We start from the raw sequence: 24,717 nt of genomic DNA on the forward strand, positions 1-24,717 counted from the left end.
TCTGAACTCAACCTCAACCGGCATCTGATTTTCTAGGGAGGAGCTGTTGCTGGAGTGAAAGGCTTTAATAAAGAAGAATAGACGGGCAGCGGAGCGAGAAAAACGGGGCGGAGACGAATGCCATCTATTGGACATGTTTATGGGTCTTCATAAAGGTACTGCCTAAAGGTAATCTAGAAAGTGCACCAGGGGTGGAAATACACAAACTAACAAACATGGCTGCCATTGCGGTTTCCCGTCTAAACACACACAGTCATCAAATAATGGTTGTTGAAATGAAACCATGATGAATAGTCGGGTAGCGGGTCGGGTCCAATCTTCTATTAATAAAATCAATAATGTAACTTACAGTCTAACATCTATTGATCTTGTACTTCAGATGACCTTGAGCTGGCCTCACATGAGCGCATGGAAGGAAATACATGGACCATGCAACTAGATAGGAAGTCACTATTAAAATGATGACCATATTTGGTCATAGAAGACATGATGGCCCTGCTTTCTTCACAGGAACACAACAGGAACAAAGCAAACAGGCGGTTTTCCAACAAGACACCAGAATGCAAAGAGAACCTTATGGACAAGTCCAAGCTTTTTGGAACCCCTCACTGCATGTCAGCAAGGTTCACTACAGGAAAACCAAAAGGGGGATGAGGTCTGGAGATATAGGTCTGAAGGTGCAACAAGTCCATTCATTCATTTTCTACTGCTTTTCCTCACGAGGGTCGCAGGGGTGCTGGAGCCTATCCCAGCTGTCTTCGGGCGAGAGGCGGGGTACACCCTGGACTGGTTAGCGCGCAGACCTCACAGCAAGGAGACGTGGGTTCAATTCCACCCTCCAATTCCGGCCATCTCCGGGTACTCCGGTTACCTCCCACATTCCAAAAACATGCTAGGTTAATTAGCGACTCCAAATTGTCCATAGGTATGAATGTGAGTGTGAATGGTTGTTTGTCTATATGTGCCCTGTGATTGGCTGGCCACCAGTCCAGGGTGTACCCCGCCTCTCGTCCGAAAACAACTGGGATAGGCTCCAGCACCCCCCGCGACTCTAGTGCGGATAAGCGGTAAAAAATGAATGAATTGATGGTTTGTTGGGCAGCACGGCAGTCTAGTGGTTAGCGCGCAGACCTCACAAAAGGAGCTAGGAGACCAGGGTTCAATTCCACCCTCGGCCATCTCTGTGTGGAGTTTGCATGTTCTCCCCGTGCATGCGTGGGTTTTCTCCGGGTACTCCGGTTTCCTCCCACATTCCAAAAACATGCTAGGTTAATTGGCGACTCCAAATTGTCCATAGGTATGAATGTGAGTGTGAATGGTTGTTTGTCTATATGTGCCCTGTGATTGGCTGGCCACCAGTCCAGGGTGTACCCCGCCTCTCGCCTGAAAACAACTGGGATAGGCTCCAGCACCCCCGTGACCCTCGTACGGATAAGCGGTAGAAAATGAATGAATGAATTGATGGTTTGTTTTCATTATTCATTATGTCATCATTTAATTTCCTGATGATTATAGCTACATAATGTAGCTCATACAAAGACTTGGGAGCATTGGGTCGGTTATTCAACTTGTCAATATCTTCCCAGATTTTCTCCGGAATGTATCACCCAAGTGTGTGTTGTCACACACAAACATATTAGCCTCCATAGAAAGTGCCTTATAAAAAAAAATATCCATTAATTTCTTAATAATAATAATTTCCTCAAATAAACAGAACATTGGTTACAGTCTTGAAAATATGAATATTGTTGCATATTTAAGTTTGTATTTTCCATAGAAATGTCTAAAATCTAATTACAGACTTTTCCATACAGGAACCCTGACGTTTGAGGCAATATCATTCATTCATTCATTCATTCATTTTCTACCGCTTATCCTCACGAGGGTCGCGGGGGGTCTGGAGCCTATCCCAGCTGTCTTCGGGCGTGAGGCGGGGTACACCCTGGACTGGTCACTAGCCAATCACAGGGCACATATAGACAAACAACCATTCACACTCACATTCATACCTATGGACAATTTGGAACATCAATTGACTGAAATATTGTAGGTAGTCCGTTTCTGTACCTTAAGTCCAGGGTACCCCCCTACTGATAAAATTCTGGAAGTGACTATAAGTAGGTCTGAAGTGCAGTAGGCATGTTTCTGTGTCCTTGGAGGGCACCACCCCTTTAACAATATTTTGTATCCTTAAAATGACATCTGACTGGGAATAGGTCTGAAGTACAGTAGAATAGTCTGTTTCTATTAGTCGAATTTGGAAGGCACCATCAGAGTCTCTTAGCGCATGATGCTAAAAAAAAAAAATCCTCCATTTGCATTAACCCCCTGATACCAACAGTGTCATATAAGCAGGGAAACATTTCCGCCCTGGTGATAATGTGATGATTTTTTACACGTGTAAACGTTGAGGTCATATCAGTGCTAGTCATCACATTCAGTGTTTTTTGCACTAATAAAGAGACTGTTGATGAGTCACAAAACAGGAAATGAATACTGAGAGAAAAAGAGGGAGTACATACTGAAGGGGACACATTCATACTGGACTTCCAGATATTTGTACGTTCCGGGACAGGGGTCTGGAAACACATCCGGGCCGGCAATGACAGCACACTGGGTCCGGTTATTACATCTGAAACAGAAAGAAATGATGTTGATTTTGAGGAAATGAGGAATAATTGCAACAACGAGGATGTTTTTGTTATTTCCGTCACGGTATTTGTTTCAGTAAAAAATATGATGATAGCCATAGAAGCAGAGGTTACACACTTATTTTGTAGCAATGCTCTGAATCTATACTATCATTATCTTTGTCATATAATAAATACTATTTATCCTTTGAAGGTCAAGGCAGGGTCTGACACAATGATTCATACGGCACAATTAAAGGATCCTCTACACCTTAATTAACATTGATTGGCTGCCCGCTAATCAATCCAAGCCATGAGGAGGGGGGGAAATGCTGTAATGAGATATAGTCAGCTTCCTTTATGGCTTCATGAACCATATACAGCTAGACACCCCCCCAGCCCTGAAGACCACCCACCCACGCTTACTAGGCAGTAAATGCCACTCAAGTAAATAAGGGCTCATTGTGACAGAGAAACAATTATCTCCTCACAGGACCTTTTATTCTTTTCACGTGGGGGCACAGCAGGGGGTTGTTATCCGGGGATAGGGAGGAGGAGGTTAGGTGTCACGTAAAAAACAACGCAGCCCCCCCCCCCCCCCCCTAAAATGGAACATGAATGCAGAGAAAAGGCAAAGTGAATCAAGCAGGATCATGGCGGGTTTAGTGCATGACGGAATATTATAGCAATCTCAATACACCTAGCATGTCATAGTAAACCATAGCATCACATAGCATAGCCTTGCATATGTTTTTTGTTTTTTTTAAATGTAGCAGCCCCATGACAGCAAGTGACTGGTGAAATTTAGCGTATAAAATATAAAGTAAATGGCTGCACAGCGGTCTAGTGGTTAGCATGCAGAACTCACAGCTAGGAGACCAGGGTTCAATTCCACCCTCGGCCATCTCTGTGTGGAGTTTGCATGTTCTCCCCGTGCATGCGTGGGGTTTGTTTTTTTTCCTCCCACATTCCAAAAACATGCTAGGTTAATTAGCGACTCCAAATTGTCCATAGGTATGAATGTGAGTGTGAATGGTTGTTTGTATATATGTGCCCTGTGATTGGCTGGCGACCAGTCCAGGGTATACCCCGCCTCTCGGCCGAAGACAACTCGGTCCTGAGTTCAAATCCACCCTCGGCCATCTCTGTGTGGAGTTTGCATGTTTCCATGTTTTCCATAGGTATGAATGTGAGTGTGAATGGTTGTTTGTCTATATGTGCCCTGTGATTGGCTGGCCACCAGTCCAGGTTGTACCCCGCCTCTCAGCCGAAGACAGCTGGGTAATGAATGAATGAATATACAGTAAATGTTGAGACCCATATATTAGTCTAAATAGTACTAAAAATAATTGTAATTTGTAAATAAACACTAAACTTGTTTTTATTTATTTGCATCACAATTATTACGGCGATGTCATATACGCAGGGAAGATTTAAGCAGTAAGTCCAACAATTACACTGTATTTATGTTTATTTCTTTTTACATTTGTCAACAGAGGCTAAGCTGGGACCAAATCTGCAAATGCAATCGTAGTTTGGAATAACAACTTCTTTCCTCTTGAGGGATTAAACAAACATGCTTCATATGCAGCGGGATGATTGCGCATTTAATCCTGAAGATTTTATGTTGACCTACATGCAAAAATCCTTTTTATCGCTGCTATGAGCATTATTTACCTGAATTAACTCTACTTGTTCTCCGAAAAAAAATGTTACATGAAACCAGTGTAGGCTTTCTTCTGCAAATAGATGGTTGATTGTTTTTTTATCTGTTGACTGTATGTGTTTTATGTTTGGTACTTGAACTGCACACGCTTTGATGCTTTGCACAAATAAAGTTCCTAAAGGATAAATAAAGTTAAGTTAAGTGTTTCAAGTGCTTTAACAACCTGAGCATTCTTGGACCTCTGTGACTGGTTTGGAGCTTTTCAGGAGCTGGTTGTCAGAGCTTTGCTTTTCCATTATTATAGTTTCCACAAACTGTGGCTCCAAAAGCTTGCAAAGCATTTGCATAATGAGGTGGGCAGAGTTAGCTTTAAAAAGTAAGCGAATTGCCTGCATTCTTGAAACATTGCATTGCAACTCAAACAATGGAAAATAATGGATAACAGTCTCTTATCCTTTTGGACACTTGAAGGAGTGCTGAAGAAATTTGTAACAGGGAAAGGACCCTGCCGATGCTGAACTGCATCAAGAGGCGAGATGGCTGCAGCGAGTTTTTTTTGTTGTTTTTTTGTCTTTTGAACAAATGAGTACTACAGAGACCAAAACAAAGAGCTAGGCAGGAACGGCACTGGTTCTGATGTGTATAATAACAATGCTGTACGTAATCCAGGAGCCTATTACAAAAGGGCACTCAGGCATAAGTGAGACCTGCATGGACTCCCAATTTTCAGTTAACGTTAAATAGTTGAAATATGTTTGTATGACAGCAAACTACTTTCATTGTAAACCGATCGTGCAATTGTCTTCTGGTTTAATTATGTTTATGTCAGCTGTGAATGGCAGGAGACCAGTCCAGGGTGTACTCCACCTTTCGCCCAAAGTCAGCTGGGATAGGCTCCAGCATACCCCCACGACCATAATGAGGATAAGCGGCATAGAAAAGGAATGGATGGATGTTTCCAATCCAATCCAATCCACTTTATTTATATAGCACATTTTATAAACAGAGTTTCCAAAGTGGTGCACAGACTAGTAAAAATAAAAAGTAATAATCCAAAACTAAAAGATCATTTAAGAAATAAATTAGTAAAATAGATATTAAAATATTAAAAACAAGAAATAAAACCAATTACAATAAAAACGAAGAACTAAAAGACACAGGACCATACGACTCACTCCGAGTTAAAAGCCAATCTGTCAATTGCTTCTGTCAATCTTTGTTAAAATGTTTTACATTTTGTACCTTTATATTGATATTTTTACGTGTACATAATATGCAGTGTAAGGATTGTGTTTGTGTTTTGATTAAAAAGTGATCAGCACTTGAAATTGACACCCATGACGTAATGACACGGCTCCCGAAGACAATGGAAAATGAAACTTGGTGTTGTAGTCAGTTTAGCTTCCACCCAGTCACAAACTAAATACAGCACCAAACCCCAAGAGTTTGCCATAGTGGAAAAAGGGTATGTAGTAAGCGCCATCTGTTATGGCACTATTTCATCCTGGAAATTGACTTGAAATTGATGCTATATTTGTTGTATATGTTTGGTCAGGGGCGGCACGGCGGTTGAGTGGTTAGCACGCAGACCTCACAGCTAGGAGACCAAGGTTCAATTCCCCCCTCGGCCATCTCTGTGTGGAGTTTGCATGTTCTCCCCGTGCATGCGTGGGTTTTCTCCGTGTACTCCGGTTTCCTCCCACATTCCAAAAACATGCTAGGTTAATTGGCGACTCCAAATTGTCCATAGGTATGAATGTGAGTGTGAATGGTTGTTTGTCTATATGTGCCCTGTGATTGGCTGGCGACCAGTTCAGGGTGTACCCGCCCGAAGACAGCTGGGATAGGCTCCAGCACCCCCCACGACCCTCGTGAGGAAAAAGCGGTAGAAAATGAATGGATGTTTGGTCAGTTAGGCTGCAGATGCTACATGATCTGATTTAGAGTGACTCAACCCCTCCTGGTGGTGGCGTGACTGGGCATTGAGTGGGTGTGGTGATGTCCTGCCAGTAAATTCTCCAAAACATCCGGGTGTTGAATTTGGGAGTCAGCTTGACGTGAAAAGGGATGACAGGATGGCAGGCATGAATGGTCTAACCCGGAGTTTTGGACATGATAGTGATGACAGTAGTGGGTATCTGGCAGGGCCTTGTTCACAAGTTTGGAGGTATGGCACTCTCTCTAAAGGGTTGCAGGTGCGACCCCAACCAGAAGGGTCAGGAGCTCTGTGGGCGAGCGCGGCTTTTCTGACTGTTGCTTATTTTGAGGACAAAGCTGCAATTGGACAGGATGTTGGCAACGAACCATACAAGGTTTCAGGCCAGAACCGAAGCCTGCTTGCTCTCCGGAGTGCTGGGGATCAGACAAGTTCAAGTCGGACAAGAAGGAGTAGCTCAAGGAGCCAGAGAGGGGCGCAGAAAAGTGAGAAAGAACAGTAAGTTGGGTAGGCAAGGATGATTTCCTGGACACGCAAAAGCGACATAATCTGCAGATCCAAACCAAGCATTGGGTATTACTTCAGTTGAACTGCGTATTTTTCTTTTTCCTAGATTTGTTTTCTCCCATTTTTCCTCACCGTCAGCAGTCGTTTGCTAACGGCGGCAGATTAGAGAGGGAGGCCACCATCTGACGACAGGAGACACAAGGGAAAGTAGCAGATCACAACACTGTAATCACTGTAATCGCTAGCCGATCCCAGAGCAGTGGAAAGAGCCAAAATGTATTCTATTGAATAGGAAGAAAAGCATACATTAAGTCATTTTTGGATGAATCTTATCTTTGCCACTGCATTTTTCTCAGCGGACCCCTAAAATTTACCCTCGTACAATTTTGGACCTCGAAGCCAACTTTTCAGAACCACCTTTTAAGAAGGTGAGGGGCAGTCCATCGAAGAGAGTGTGGAGATGATCCACGGCATTTGCAACCCCGAGGGGGTGAGAAGCAATCCACACCAACCATGGAGTGGGTGGGTTGTGTAGAAATCCCCCCCAATGAGGACTCTAAGTGGGTTTCGAATAGAGGATAAGGGAATCTTAAAGAACCAAATTATAGAATGAGAACCAGATTATTTATTCCTGACAACAATACCTAATACAGACGTCCGGGCTTATCTGCAGTCCCTGTATGCCTACAAGTAAGCGGGTCTTATTACATTGATAACAGAGTCCTGTCATCAATGTTTGGCAAAATTGGCCTTGGTATCACAGTAAAGCACTTGAGTCGACCAGAAGCCCACTGGAATGAGCTTGATGATGGCAGCCACACCCATGCCATGACCTTCCTGCTTCCCAGCATGCTTTGCTTGACAGCATTGTAAATAGTTGTACATCTTACATGATTAATGTTATGTAAGTTGATATTCATTCATTAATTTTCTACCACTTATCCTCACTAGGGTCGCGGGGGTGCTGGAGCCTATCCCAGTTGTCTTCGGGCGAGAGGTGGGGTACACCCTGGACTGGACGCCAGCCAATCACAGGGCACATATAGACAAACAACCATTCACACTCACATTCATACCTATGGAAACATGGAAACATGCAAACACAGAGATGGCCGAGGGTGGATTTGAACTTGGGTCTCCTAGCTGTGAGGCCCGCGTGGTAACCACTCCCCCACCGTGCAGCCTAAGTTGATATTTGTCATTTGTTATATAGTATATGCAGTTGCCTCGCGTGTGTCTGTGACATTGTTGTTGTGTTAAGTTTGCCGCTGTATATTTCTTATCGCTTTGATCTTTTTGTTTACACCATGTCCTTGGTTTGTGTTCTTTGTACTTATACCATTTTTATTCCGATTGTGTGTCATGCTCATTGCAAGTTCCTCACCATTGTATAACACGTTAAAGAGCAACTTCCTACAAGCAGCTAAAGCGCCTCTGAATGTTTGAATGTCTGAAGATTGCCACAATATTAAAAATTAACAGCCACAAAATTAGGTACACTTGGATGTTTGCTCAGTGTTAATTCATTTTAAAGTCATCTGTTGCTCCTCTATCAATTAAGCAAGCCTGGGATTTCTTACATTCTGTGTTTGATGTTATCCATTCATTCATTCATTTTCTACCGCTTTTCCTCACGAGGGTCGCGGGGTTGCTGGAGCCTATCCCAGCTGTCTTCGGGCGAGAGGCGGGGTACACCTTGGACTGGACCCTGGACCAGATAGACAAACAACCATTCACACTCACATTCATACCTATGGACAATTTGGAGTCGCCAATTAACCTAGCATGTTTCTGGAATGTGGGAGGAAACCGGAGTACCCGGAGAAAACCCACGCATGCACGGGGGAGAACATGCAAACTCCACACAGAGATGGCCGAGGGTGGAATTGAACCCAGGTCCCCTAGCTGTGAGGTCTGCGCGCTAACCACTAGACCGCCGTGCCGCCCTGATGTTATCCAGTTTCATGGAAATCCGCTAAGGCCAGTGCTAAAGGCAGATAAATTCAAAGTTATTCAAAGTCTTGGCATGTTGCGTGACCACAGGATGCAGAGGTAGGAAAAGGTTGCAGGTAAAAAAAAAAAAAGTGTCTTTAATTTTAGCACAGGCAGGTGCATGCAATCACAGAGGCTGAAGTGAATGTAAAAACGCAGACAAAAGGCGGCGGTGCACAAAGTGACAAAACCACTGTGAACAGGAAGAGAAAAAAAGTACACGAAAGCAGCTTAAGGTTTTGCATAAAACAAAAAGCATTGCAAACTCATTGCAACCACAAGAAACCAGCAAGTCACTGCAAGTGTATTTTAGACTTCTTACTTAAGGAGAACGTAAATCTATTTTAATGAAATAAAGGAGGTCAACGTAACTGTTTTAGAATTGTTAAAATTGGTGTAGCTATCAATTGTCAATATTGTACTGTGTGTTCAGAGCAGGGGCTTTTACATGCACTAAAAAAGACAGAGATTTATTCCATGAATTCGATGAAACCAACTTTTTCACACTTCATTCAAGGGTCCTTGAAAGCACCGTAGTCATGTGCTATAAGATGCAATCCTCCAATGCTACTACAATGTGTTCTCAGGGCATTGACTGTTCAAACAATGTCCTGTTAACAAACTTAACATAAAACAGATTTAATCCAGAACCATTCAAAATGCATATAAATAATGATTATGACCAACATACAATAGGTGGACTCATACAGTGTATTAATAACACAACAAGACACCAACGGTCAACGTTACTGCAACAAATAGCAATTAGTTTATGCAATATTGTCAATTAAGTTTGCCAAATAATTGTGCCTTAAAACACGAAGTATTGCTTAACTATGTCTCGGAAGATTTAGTGTTGGGTTTGTGATCCAAGATGGCTGAAAAATCAATCAATGTCCATGCACATCTTTACTGATAAAACTAAATTCAACATGCTAAAGTTTGCTATATGTAGTTTTGTACTGTAACCAAGGTAGAACTTTTGGGAAAAAAATTAATAGAAAACTTAATCATACAAAAACTGGGGCATTCGAAATCGACTGTATTTAATCCATTTAAAATATTAAAGGGAATATTATTAATTTTCTACCGCTTTTTCCTCACGAGGGTCGCGGGGGTGCTGGAGCCTATCCCAGCTGTCTTCGGGTGAGAGGCGGGGTACACCCTGGACTGGTGGCCAGCCAATCACAGGGCACATATAGACAAACAACCATACACACTCACATTCATACCTAATTAACCTAGCATGTTTTTGGAATGTGGGAGGAAACCGGAGTACCCGGAGAAAACCCACGCATGTACGGGGAGAACATGCAAACTCTAGGGAATATTAAATAAGTGCAAATTCTGGAAATAAATAATTTAGTCTGCCATTTTTTTCCACTTTTGACAAGATAGTCCCTGTCAAAAGATCGCAGACGGCCCCATTTGCTTTCAAGAGCAAACATGTCAAAAGCAGAACCCGCCTCTCTTTTAGGCTGCTAGGTTTTTATTGTTTGTCTACACGCTGTGATGTGTGCACATTTGCAAGGAGCTGTATTTATTAGAACGGGGAGTAGGGAGAAAAGTGACGGACGGGTCAATATCCTCGTCCCTCTGTTGGGAGCCATTACGCTTTTAGTGATGGTCTTCGCCCGCCCACGCTCTACTTCATTCATTATCTTTCCCAGCTGCATCCATCTTCTCTCATTCCACCTGTCTCCTGGCACTGCATGCACACACACACACACACACACACACACACACTTAAACCCTTGTTCCTTTCCCCTACAGGCAGGTCCTGCAAATTTTGTGTCAATTAAAAGAGATGTTGACATGTAAAAAAACTACAACCACAATATAATTAAGCCATTCTTAAATCACATTTTTTTGAATGAGCTCTTCTATTGTATTTCATTTTTCAGAAAATATATAATATATAGGCGGCACGGTGGTCGAGTGGTTAGACCTCACAGCTAGGAGACCAGGGTTCAATTCCACCCTCGGCTAATCTCTGTGTGGAGTTTGCATGTTCTCCCCGTGCATGCGTGGGTTTTCTCCCACATTCCAAAAACATGCTAGGTTCACATGCTAGGACACTCCAAAGTGTCCATATGTGAGTGTGAATGGTTGTTTGTCTATATGTGCCCTGTGATTGGCTGGTGACCAGTCCAGGGTGTACCCCACCTCTCACCCGAAAAAAAAAATCAAAAATTTGTTACAACTATAGTGATAAAAATGGTAATATTAATGATGATTATAATAATGGTGATAATAATAACAATAATAATGGTAATAATGATAAAGGTTATAATGATAATGGTAATAACAATAATAATATTACAATGATAATAATAACAGGGGAAAAGAAGACTGTGGCATGAACATGATTATATCTTCCAAAAAGGGGTAGGCATTTAGAAGCTTTTGGGCTTCAAACTCCGGTCTCCAAGCTGTGTGGCCTGCATGCTAACCACTCGACCGCAGTGCAGCCTAAGGACAAGACATAATTAATTTAATGAAAACAAGAGAGCAAAATTGGTGGCACGGCGGACGAGTGGTTAGCGCGCAGACCTCACAGCTAGGAAACCAGGGTTCAATTCCACCCTCGGCTATCTCTGTGTGGAGTTTGCATGTTCGCACCGTGCATGAGTGGGTTTTCTCCGGGTACTCCGGTTTCCTCCCACATTCCAAAAACATGCTAGGTTAATTGGCGACTCCAAATTGTCCATAGGTATGAATGTGAGTGTGAATGGTTGTTTGTCTATATGTGCTTGGCTGGCCACCAGTCCAGGGTGTACCCCGCCTCTCGCCCGAAGACAGCTGGGATAGGCTCCAGCACCCCCGCGACCCTCGTAGTAGAAAATGAATGAATGAATTAATATATAATATATAAACAAATAACTCATATCGAAATTCAACTATGCGCAGTTTTACAGGTGTAAACAACAAGAATAAATCTATCCAATACTCGAATCTATTTAGTTTGAGATCTTGTATTGCATTTCATTTGTAACTAAAGACCCCCCCCGCCCCAAAAAAAATAAAAATAAATAAATTACACACTATAGTAAGAGCTAATAATAAGATGAGGCAAAATACCTAAGTGGCAGTTATATAGCTGTAAACCACAATAATAAATACATTCTTATATCAGAGCATTTTTGATTGAGATCTAGTATTGCATATAGATATATGTTATATGTTAAACTACAACTAACTTTTTAAGCTAGCCTCCAGAGTCTCCGCGTTCCGGTTAATCATCTTGCCGCTTCTTGTTGCACTGGGATGAACTGCAAGGGGCTTATCATCCACAAAAACACAATATTAGCAAGCTGTGGGACTTGCGATGCAAACATTTTATGAAAAGCCAATAATCTGTGTGCATGGCTGAGAGGGGATTAGACATGTCAAGAATAAAAAGGAAAGAAAATGTAAATCTTGTGAATTTCAAGCAAAAGCAAAGATGATGTTGACCTTTGTCTGACCATGCCTAATTATCACCACATGCAGGCCAATCATGTGGCAAATATATGGAGCCATGGGATTGGTGAATGCTTTAAAGGGGACCTGTTATGTTTTTTTCCCACTTTACTGACCTATAAATGTTGTTGGAATGTTGTATTATCGTGTTAAACCATGCCAAAGTTTCAGATAATGAGGTTTGCATATTTGGGATTGCTCTGAACACTCGCTTTTAGAGAGCTTTTTCTAACACTGGCTCCCTGTGATGTCACAGAGAGCAGGGCTTCCTTATACAGTGGGGCAAAAAAGTATTTAGTCAGCCACCAATTGTGCAAGTTCTCCCACTTAAAAAGATGAGAGAGGCCTGTAATTTTCATCATAGGTACGCTTCAACTATGAGAGACAAAATGAGAAAAAAAAATCCAGATAATCACATTGTTTGATTTTTAAAGAATTTATTTGCAAATCATGGTGGAAAATAAGTATTTGGTCAAAAACAAAAGTTCATCTCAATACTTTGTGATATACCCTTTGTTGGCAATGACAGAGATCAAACATTTTCTGTAACTCTTCACAAGATTTTCACACACTGTTGTAGGTATTTTGGCCCATTCCTCCATGCAGATCGCCTCTAGAGCAGTGATGTTTAGGGGCTGTCGCTGGGCAACACAGATTTTCAACTCCCTCCAAAGATTTTCTATGGGGTTGAGATCTGGAGACTGGCTAGGCCACTCCAGGACCTTGAAATGCTTCTTATGAAGCCACTCCTTCGTTGCCCGGGCGGTGTGTTTGGGATCGTTGTCATGCTGAAAGACCCAGCCACGTTTCATCTTCAGTGCCCTTGCTGATGGAAGAAGGTTTTCATTCAGAATCTCACGATACATGGCCCCATTCATTCTCCCATTTACACGGATCAGTTGTCCTGGTCCCTTTGCAGAAAAACAGCCCCAGAGCATGATGTTTCCACCCCCATGCTTCACAGTAGGTGTGGTGTTGTTTGGATGCAACTCAGCATTCTTTCTCCTCCAAACACGACGAGTTGAGTTGATACCAAAAAGTTCTATTTTGGTTTCATCTGACCATATTACATTCTCCCAATCCTCTTCTGGATCATCCAAATGCTCTCTAGCAAACTTCAGACGGGCTTGGACATGTACTGGCTTCAGCAGGGGGACACGTCTGGCACTGCAGGATTTGAGTCCCTGGCGGCGGAGTGTGTTACTTATGGTAGCCTTCGTTAATATGGTCCCAGCTCTCTGCAGGTCTTTCACTAGGTCCCCCCGTGTGGTTCTGGGATTTTTGCTCACCGTTCTTGTTATCATTTTGACCCCACGGGGTGAGATCTTGCGTGGAGCCCCAGATCGAGGGAGATTATCGGTGGTCTTGTAGGTCTTCCATTTTCTCACAATTGCTCCCACAGTTGATTTCTTCACACCAAGCTGCTTAACTATTGCAGATTCAGTCTTCCCAGCCTGGTGCAGGTCTACAATTTTGTTTCTGATGTCCTTTGACAGCTCTTTGGTCTTGGCCATAGTGGAGTTTGGAGTGTGACTGTCTGAGGTTGTGGACAGGTGTCTTTTATACTGATAACCAGTTCAAACAGGTGCCATCAATACAGGTAACGAGTGGAGGACAGAGGAGCTTCTTAAAGAAGAACTTACAGGTCTGTGAGAGCCACAAATCTTGCTTGTTTGTAGGTGACCAAATACTTATTTTCCACCATGATTTGCAAATAAATTCTTTAAAAATCAAACAATGTGATTATCTGGATTTTTTTTTCTCATTTTGTCTCTCATAGTTGAAGCGTACCTATGATGAAAATTACAGGCCTCTCTCATCTTTTTAAGTGGGAGAACTTGCACAATTGGTGGCTGACTAAATACTTTTTTGCCCCACTGTATGGGCATGCACTGTGGGCCGCATCAGGTTTTCCAAAAAAATAAAAAATAACGCATTTTTTAAAAACAAAAAAAATTTAAAAACCTCGCTTTGGTTCCAATTTTCTACAAGAAAAGCTCTGATAAAACATTCCACTGTTCTCAAATATCTTACTTTTTATTTTTCCAAACAAAATAAGTAAAGAAATCAAGAATAAAGAAAATCAATCAATCAGTCATAAATAAATAAATATAATAATAATAATAAAACGGCAAATAATAAAAAACTTAAGAAATCACATATAGTTGGTGGGTAGACAAATTATTTTTTTCAGATTAAAATGAACAAAGCATTATTAGAGCCCTGTAGACATGACAAAACACGACTATAGTCACATTTATACTCTTTTTATTTACAACATATTGCGCAACTGCAGGGTCTTGAGACACATGCTAACTCGCAAACTAGAGATCTAGCGACCTAAACGGTAGCCTCCAAGTTATTTCCTTTAAACTTAAATAGCCAAAAACTTACCACTTCCACACGGATAGGGAGGATAACTATTAACAGTTATTTAACCTTTAACATGAACATTAATCAAATGTAATAATTTTTTCTGGGTACATGATACCATACAGCATCCACATCAAACTTTCATATCAAGGCGGGGGTCTCAAACTAGTGTCCTGCGGGCCACATTTGGCCCGCGGGCCGCGTGTTTGAGACCCCTGCTCTAAGGTTTTATGTTGCCGATTCCAATACAGATCATCGCATGAGTGAGGTTGGCCAATAGTATTTAAAGTGAATAAGTCGTATCGGCCCACTCCAACTAGCTTAGCATAGAGACAAAAAAATGGCTGCGTGATACAAAAAATGGCCAACCTGACAATTACACGACAATACTAATAGAATATACGCTACAATAAAACTAGAATATATAACAATAAAAGGGATATATTGTGTGTTTTTTGCAAAAAAAAACTGTCCGGGATGCTCAGTACAATATGGCTAACCCAACAATTAGTTGCCTATAATAACAACACTGCAAGAACGTCTATTGGAAATAAATAACAAATTCAGTCATACATTTTTGACATAGTGGCAATGTCCTGCTTTACAGGCCAGGAAGTATCCGTTTCAGATCTTTCCCATATAATTCCCAAGCGGAAAACTCCTGTATTGTCTCCCCACGTGACACTATCCTTTCCCCTCCAATATGTGTCATGTTAATATTCATATCACTGCGCTTCTTGAAAAATATGGCCTCTTTTTTTTTCAAACAAATCCCCTCTGGAATGAGATTAAAATGGGCCTACGAGCCAGGAGTTCCCAAGTGGGGGGACTGGGGGAGGCTTTTTCTTTGGAAGATAAATCAAGCATCAGGAGCCAGATAGGGAGCGGCGTGGTTTGTTGGCAAGAATAGAAAAATTCATTCCGGAAATCGTAAATCATTAGACGGGCAGGCCCAAGCGAATAAGCCTCAGCCGCTAAAAAACAAATCGATTCAGGAAGTTATTGCACACCCCCCCCCCCCGCCCTCTGTCTGATTTATACAAGCATAACAGGAAGTTGAACGCTACAAACATGAACATGAGGTGTATCTAATGTGGTTTAGGAGCACGAGGCTAGTTTTCCAGAAGGTATGGAACAATTGGATTGCAATTTTAGTAATATTGGAGTAGTAATATCCACATCGGATATACTGGATCATGTTACGTTATTAACAGAAGGTTGCTTTTAGTTACAATTGTTTAATACAGTCAGACGTTTTTTTTTCATTACAATATGGCTAACAGACAATTCCTTGAGAATGGAACGCATGTCGGATATAAAGCTAGCACTGCGACATTTGCGATGTATATGTCTTTCCAGGATGCTCAGTGAAGTGAAGCTTTTTATCTGTTTTGACGTAGTATAACGACCAAATCTGTCCAGGCTGCTCGATACAACATGGCTGACTCGACAATTATGGAACTATAGCAATTATTGCGTTTTCCATTTAATATTGTATTTAGAAGTCTTACGTTTGAGGATGGCTACAGCTATTGTCATTTCTACATTATCTTTTAGGACTTTTTGTTTTTTATAACAAAATATTGGTAATGGTAATGGTTTTATTTCATTTGAACATGCATCAGATTACAATTGAACGCATCACATAATCAGTTCACAGTTCCACATGTCCAAAAGTACCATCTGGTACTTTTACAATCAGTAACTGTTACATTTGTTCACTTCCTGCTTTCCATAATACAGTTGACATTTTTAGCTAATTGGTTATTTTTAGCCTTATGCATTATTTTAGCTGTTTGAAGATGAACTATATCAGCAAGTTTAAGTATTTATGATTTTATAAATAAGGAGTTAGTATGTTCTCTGTAGGCGGCATTATGAATTATCCTTACTGACCTTTTTTTTGTAGTACATTTAGCGAGTCAAAATTGCTTTTATAGTTATTAGCCCATATTTACACAATTTCCAAGTAAGATATGGTAGAACCAGAGAGCAATAAAGAGTGTGGAGTGATTTCTGATTGAGAACAAGTTTTGCTTTGTTCAATACTGAAATATTTCTGGCCACCTATGATATATATAGTATATACCTTGATGTGTATATTTGTAATATGAGGTTCCCAGCTCATATTTTCATCTATTGTGATCCCCAGAAATGTATTTTCGTTCACTCTTTCAATGTCCACACCGTCTAAACTATTGTTTGCGATATTGACTATTAGTTGTAATATTTCCGTACCCGTAACTAGAATTTACAACTAGAAGTCACAGCAGTACCGAAGTCACTGCAACACAAATTGCGATATTGCTTTTTTACGGGTCAGCGAACTTGTCTTTCATCCACTCCGGTGTGACTGACAGCTCCTCAGGCATATTGACACTGAGTCGACTGGCATTATTTATTTATTTATTTATTTTTTAATCTCATCCTTCAGGATGACGGCATGCTAATATGGAGCTGGACCGTCGCCAAGCTTTATCGACAGCTGACCTCGCCTCCTTTCCTCCCGTCGTATATATCGAACACTTGAGGTCGCACCTCAAACCTGCTTTTCTTTACGGCGATGCGAACCAAGAAGGTCACAGCAGGTGGCGCTCATCGATCGGCCCAACGATATTTGATGGTGTGCCCAGACTCTTTAAAAAAAAAAAAGGCATCTTCAAAAACCCTGCAAGGTCAGTGTTTTACCGCTCGGATTACAAGGAGGACTGTGTTCACCGTATAGATAGACCGCCTTCATCCCTTTGTCGTGTGCGAGGTAATTAGCAGCTTAACGCCCTCCTGCAAGCTTAAGCCTTGCGCTTTGTGAAGCATGTTTAGCCCTTCACACACACACACAAAAAAAATAAGTAAATAAAAAACAGCTTTGAAGATGGAAACCAAAAGATGGACACGGATGTTACCATGGCGACAGTGGCTGGAGATGAAAAATGTAGCCTTAAAGGCAAAGAGAAGGAAGGAAGCAGTGTATACACATACTGTATAACTTTATATTTATTTACACACTTATAGATGTGGTGGGGGCCAGCAATTGTAAGTTAATTGAATGTAATGTAAATTAACTGCAAATCTTATTATTATTACTTTATTTAAAAACGTATATATGGTTTCTTTCTTTCTAATCATGTAAAAAAAATTGTCTGTTCAAGGGTCAAACTAACACCATCCACAAATAGCCGTTATGTTATTATTGTTATATCAGGTTAGCCTGGATGGAGACACATGGACTGATTTTGTCACAACACTACAAAACACGGGCATTTGTGATTAATCATTAGTTATTGTTCTTAGTATTATTATGCGGGCTGTCAAAAATAAGACATTGACTGCAGTAGCTAATTTATTTAATGAATTATGTTACTTTTTTTGTGTGTTGTGAAGGCAGACGGTGGAGCGTCTCCACCCAGTCACACAGAGTCTGATGCTCTCTATTTCATTCTGACCCAAACACATCAGCAACAGTACCATTCCAGTAACGGCAGATGCATTTAGGGACACTCCAAACATCATCAACAGTTATATATATTGTGTGTGTGTGTGTGACTAAATAAACGGGAAGATAAAGAAAACATGAAGTGGATATTCTTATCACTCACTTTGTAACTCTTTAATCAAATGTACAATTTGCGACATTTAAGTATGCTGGAAAACACATTTATCTTAAATTACGTGATGTCTTTGAAGGCAACCCCTCATTGTTCAGAATAAATACTTTAAAGTGTGATTCAAATGTAATGGTAATGGTTTAATTTCATTTGAACATGCATTGGATTACAATTGAATGCATCCCATAATCAGGTCCCAGTTCCACATGTCCAAAAGGAGTAGGAAGAAGCAAAGCTTATTAAATCCTACCCCTCCATCTGGTACTTTTACAATCAGTAATTGTTACATTTGTTCACTTCCTGCTTTCCTAATATAGTTTAAGTTTTTTAATTGTTTTTTTTTTATTTTATTTTTGTCACGTACCGAAGTACGAGGTGATATGAGCATCCAATGACCATAGTAAGTACCATAGTACCATAGTAAGTGTCAATATAGTGATATATATAGCACATCATGACTGGTTCAAGGCTCTTCATCCTTGTATTTAGCAAACATCAACTGCTTGTATTGTTTCTTCAATTGGCTCATCCTTGTGCATTGTTTGAGTTCCTTACTCAATCCATTCCATAGTTTGATTCCACATACTGAAATGCTATGGCTTTTTAACGTAGTCCTAGCATATAAGTGTTTCAAATGTACTTCTTCCCTGAGATCATATTTCTCCTCTCTTGTAGAGAAGTATTGGATGATATTTTTAGGTAATTGGTTATTTTTAGCCTTATGTATTATTTTAGTTGTTTGAAGATGAACTATATCAGCAAGTTGAAGTATTTGTGAATTTAGAAATAAGGAGTTAGTATGTTCTCTGTAGGCGGCATTATGAATTATCCTTACTGACCTTTTTTGCAGTACATTTAGCATGTTGTGTTAAATGTTAAATTACTAGTGTTGGACAAGTAGATTTTTACACTTGTGTGGTATGTTTTAGTTTGATTGACAAATTCAGTTCATTTGGAGCTGTTAATACATACAAATATTATAAAAATCATGCATTATTCTGTTCATTAAATAAGGTGAAAATGGGTATATTTCAGACATAGTTGCTAATGGTGATTAATCATGATTTATTAATTTGATTAATTCTGATTAATCTGATTCAACTTTTTAATCATTTGACAGCCCTTTTGGTGGGTTATTTCTTGATTTGTTATTGCTATTTACTGCAATATTACTGTAGATGTAAAAATGAATGTCATGACATAAAAAAAACATAAACATGGTCTCCACTTTAGGTGTCAAAGCTTCTACATGGTGTACAGGGATTGCTACGATACAGTCATTCTAGAAGAAAGTAGTAGTAGTAGTAGTAGTACCCGCTGCTACTACTCTTGTTCATGCACAATGTGGACGTACTTGTCCTTGTCACTACCCTGGACCAAGTGCAGTAGTGCAGCAACATTTTTCCTCTCAATGGAGTGGCGGCGCACACATTTATTCAGAAAAGATAATTTTTTTTCCAAACCCTCCATTGAGGTTCTTTTTGGCGGTCGCCCTCAGAAACCATAGCAACAAAGCTGGAAGTAGAAATGTTCTGGTCCCATTTACCTTCCAACTAATCCTGCTTGGTGCGGCAAGCCTGAGGGTAGAAGAGATGCCAGCAATGATGGAATGAGAAATCAGGAAAAACAACCTGCTGCTAAGTGATAGATAGTTGGCCAACAAGCAGAAATAAACAGTTGGACACATTGTAGACTTGCCATGACACCTCACTTCCCCTTTAAGTGGCATCTCCTCAGAAGTATTAAAAGTTTCGAAAGACAGCTTTGTTGTTATGAAAATACTAACGGGCAGTGTTGCTGCACGGAAATGTCCTTGCCTTACCTACAATCACTCAATGTTCATTATAAACTAGAAGAATGCACCGAAAACATGGCGTCCTGACAAATAAACAATACTTAGTCTTTATCTCGTGAATTATGGCTAACCATAAAAAAAAATTGTTACAACTCTAATATTAATGATGATTATAATAATGGTGATAATAATAACAATAATAATGGTAATAATGATAAAGATTATAACAATAATGATAATGATAATAACAATAATAATATTACAATGATAATAATAACAGGGCAAAACAAGATATGTGGCATGAACATGATTATATCTTGCAAAAAGGGGTAGGCATTTATAAGCTTTTGCTTCAGCCTACTCCTTTTGGGCTTCAAACTCCGGTCTCCAAGCTGTGTGGCCTGCACGCTAACCACTCGACCGCAGTGCAGCCTAAGGACAAGACATAATTAATTTTATGACAACAAGCGAGCAAAATTGGTGGCACGGCGGGCAAGTGGTTAGCGCGCAGACCTCACAGCTTGGAGACCAGGGTTCAATTCCACCCTCGGCCATCTCTGTGTGGAGTTTGCATGTTCTCCCCGTGCATGCGTGGGTTTTCTCCGGGTACTCCGGTTTCCTCCCACATTCCAAAAACATGCTAGGTTAATTGGCGACTCCAAATTGTCCATAGGTATGAATGTGAGTGTGAATGGTTGTTTGTCTATATGTGCCCTGTGATTGGCTGGCCACCAGCCCAGGGTGTATCCCGCCTCTCGCCCCAAAGACAGCTGGGATAGAAAATGAATGAATGAAAAGAGAGCAAAATTGTTCAGTCCACCATGCACTCCATGAACGTGATATCCACTTCCCTGTGAGACAAAAATGAGCTCCAAACTAACCACATTTTTGTGTTCTCAAAACAAAACATCTTTGACTATATAAACATCATAAACTATAAAAATCCTTAGTTGAAAACAGCTCTAAATGATAATATTGTGTGTGTATGAATTAAAAATCAAATAAAAATAGCAATACAATAATTATTGAGCTACAATTTGCCTTCCTTTGCTTCTGGTCTTTACTGATCCTTAATCAGGTCCATCAGTTCATTAACTGTTCATCCGCCTTCCCGGTAGCGTCCCCTCCCTCAGTGGTCGGGTCCAATCCCGACCTTTTGCTGCACTTTTATAAAAGTGAAATATAATATCTCGGGAATTGTGTTCTATCTCTCAGGAGCTAGAAGCTAGAATGCCCTGTAGACTTTATTACCTCCAAGTTTTTGATTCCTGTGATGTTTTTCTTCACTTTTGGGATGATTATCCATGCAAAAAAAATTCCTTGGCTGTAAAATTTATAGCAAATGCTTTGGTCAAGTTTCGGAAATAGGAGGCCTCAGTCCATTTGTAAGAGTTGCGGACTGATTTTGAAGTAAAGAAAGGGCTAATTCAGTCAGGAGCAGGTGGTTCGGAAGCCAGCTTGCCTTTTTTTTTTTCACTTTCCATCTGATATTTGCTTTCTCTGCACTCTCTTCATTTATCCCTGCACCTCCAACTCTTTCTCTTTCTTCTTCTTCTGTCTTTAATTGGCAACACACATTTTGATGTCTGCTGCTGCTTCTTCTACCCTTAAGCCATTGAATGTTTGCTTTTTTTAGGCGCTCCTACCACGGAGGATTGGAGGATGATATCGTCGCGAGAAACTTTGACAACTTTGCTGGCTAAAGAAACACAATTGACGACTCATTTTAAAGCAGGGGTCTCAAACTCAATTTACTTGGGGGGCCACTGGAGCTAGGGTCTGGGTGAGACTGGGCCGCATCAGGTTTTATTAAAACCAGAAAAATGAAAAAACTTTGCTTTGGTTCCGATTTTCTACAATAAAAGCTCTGATAAAACATTCCATTGTTCTTAAATATCTTAGTTTTTATTTATCTACACAAAATAAGATGAAAAATAAATAAACAAATCAAGAATAAAGAAAATCAATCAATCAGTAATAAATAAATATAATAATAATAATAGAACGGCAAATAATAAAAACTTAAGAAACCACATATAGTTGGTGGGTAGACAAGTTTTTTTTTCAGATTAAAATGAACAAAGCATTATTAGAGCCCTGTAGACATGACAAAACACGACTATAGTCACATTTATACTCTTTTTATTTACAACATATTGCGCAACTGCAGGGTCTTGAGACACATGCTAACTTGCAAACTAGAGCGCTAGCGACCTAAACGGTAGCCTTCAAGTTATTTCCTTGAAACTTAAATAGCCAAAAACTTACCACTTCCACACGGATAGGGAGGATAACTATTAACAGTTATTTAACTTTTAACATGAACATTAATCAAACGTAATAATTTTTTCTGGGTACATGATACCATACAGCATCCATAGCTTACCACTTCCACACGGATAGGGAGGATAACTATTAACAGTTATTTAACCCTTAACATGAACATTAATCAAACGTAATAATTTTTTCTGGGTACATGATACCATACAGCATCCATATCAAACATTAAACTTTCATATCAAGGCGGGGACCTAAACTAGCGTCCTGCGGGCCACATTTGGCCCGCGGGCCGCATGTTTGCGACCCCTGTTTTAAAGGTTAGCTATATGAAAAAACTGAAATCTATGCAGAGAATATCTGACGAATCTTAAAAGGGTGGAGTCAAATGGGAAAATACGGACAATTGCAAAGGTTGGAGTCTCCTGGGAGTCTTCCAGGGAACATTGATAGGGAAAAAATGTACTTGCCAAACTGCTTGCAATAAAAAATCTGGATTTTTGACCAGGATTTCTAATATTAAATTCCTGTTTTTGCACTGCATTGATGCTCTTGTGGTTTTCACTGAGTTTTCTCTACATTTCAACACTGCAATCAATGCATTTGAGCTGTTATCAGTAGTTTGGGATTGGATTAGACATGGATACCTTTCACCTTTGACCCAATTTATCGGGGTCCAACCTGTGTTTAACTTGTGTCATTGTTGAGTAAACGTTGCCCCATCCCTCTGATTCCCTCTTATTTTGAATTGAATGTTGTTAGTAGCTGTCCATAGGTATGAATGTGAGTGTGAATGGTTGTTTGTCTATATGTGCCCTGTGATTGGCTGGCCACCAGTTCAGGGTGTCCCCTTCCTCTCGCCCGAAGACAGCTGGGATAGGCTCCAGCACCCCCGCGACCCTCATGAGGAAAAGCGGTAGAAAATGAACACACCACACACCACAAAGATTGCCATTTAGGCAGTGAAACATGGTACCTTTGGATTTTATGTGAGTCAGTAGTCACTGCATAATTATAAAATAATATAATATAAAAGTACAGTGCCCATCCTTTCTTGTAATTCGGTATTTGCAGCATCTAAGTCCAAATCAGTGAACAATCTCAGCACTGTTTGTTCCTGCTGGCCTTCTCTTAAAACCCCTTCTGTCCAAAAAAAAAAAACAAGGTTGCTAAGGGCAACAGCCGCATGAGTCATCTTGTCTGTCAGGATACCAAATCAACAATTTGAAACGTGGTGAATCAGATTGATGACTTAATTTCATAACTCAGAAGGGAATTGGTCACACAGTCAAGTCTCGTCTGTTTAGATCTAGGACTTGACACTTGGTCGGCTTTTTGACTAAATATGAGTTGTAGACACATGTTTTCTCAGAAATTGCATTCGCGCCGGCTCTACCAATTCTCCCGATTTTGCTGCCCTCTCCTGGACTTCTCCTGGGGTTCTCATAAATTGTGACTATTGGACACTGAGTGCTGTTTTTAGCAACAAAAAAATGTTGTTTTAAGGGAAAAAGAGCTCAAAACAAACATTACAGAAACTGAATGGTTGGGTATGATTGTGACCCAAAACACCACAACATCATCTCGGGTCTGAAGGGAGCATTGCTGGAAGAATATAATTCGATTTTTCATTACATCGGAAATTAAATGTTTTTTGTGATCAGCTTTGATTTTTTTTTTTTTTTTTAGCTTTTTATTTAGGTTTTAAAAGGCTTATTGGCTGGCGACCAGTCCAGGGTGTACCCCGCCTCTCGCCTGAAGACAGCTGGGATAGGCTCCAGCATCCCCTGTGACCCTCGTGAGGAAAAGCAGTAGAAAATGAATGAATGAATGTCTAATATTTTCGCGAAAGGGAGTTTAAAGGTGACTATAGGGGTGTTATACTAAACTCGTGCAAAAAAGCTTACTGTTTTTCTTATACTCCACAATCGGATAACATTTGTGAGTGCTGTGATCTTTTGTCGACGCCATGACATTAGATTAAATATTTTTGCATGGTTTGATAGTGACGGCGGCTGCACGGCGGTCGAGTGGTTAGCACGCAGACCTCACAGCTAGGAGACCAGGGTTCAATTCCACCCTCTGCAATCTCTGTGTGGAGTTTGCATGTTCTCCGGTTTCTTCACACATTCCAAAAAAACATGCTAGGTTAATTGGTGACTCCAAATTGTCCATAGGTATGAATGTGAGTGTGAATGGTTGTTTGTCTATATGTGCCCTGTGATTGGCTGGCGACCAGTCCAGGGTGTACCCCGCCTCTCGCCCAAAAGACAGCTGGGATTGGCTCCAGCAACCCCCGCGACCCTCATGAGGAAAAGCGGTAGAAAATGAATAAATGAATGATAGTGACGGCAAAAAAACACAAAAAAGTATTTCTGAACAAAAGTACTTCAAAGTAGGCCATGTGGCCGACTGGTCTTAGATACTTGTCACGCTATACAATACATAAGCAGTGATTCCTATATGGAGGTGGG

General features: G+C 40.6%; 1 protein-coding gene across 19 annotated transcripts in view; it reads right to left on the minus strand.

Moving 5' to 3' along the window:
* Nucleotides 1–24,717, minus strand: part of LOC131124906 (adhesion G protein-coupled receptor L3-like) — a 170,391-nt gene that overhangs the window by 84,750 nt on the left and 60,924 nt on the right. For all 19 annotated transcript variants that reach the window (XM_058065882.2, XM_058065876.2, XM_058065893.2 and 16 more), the window contains exon 5: nt 2,523–2,632. In XM_058065882.2, the coding sequence (XP_057921865.2) occupies nt 2,523–2,632 (110 nt within the window). The remainder of the gene's footprint in view (nt 1–2,522; nt 2,633–24,717) is intronic.

Source organism: Doryrhamphus excisus, linkage group LG2 (genome assembly GCF_037039965.1).
Source record: "Doryrhamphus excisus strain RoL-2023G ecotype Guam linkage group LG2, RoL_Dexc_Guam_v1.1, whole genome shotgun sequence".
NCBI lineage: Eukaryota > Metazoa > Chordata > Actinopteri > Syngnathiformes > Syngnathidae > Doryrhamphus > Doryrhamphus excisus.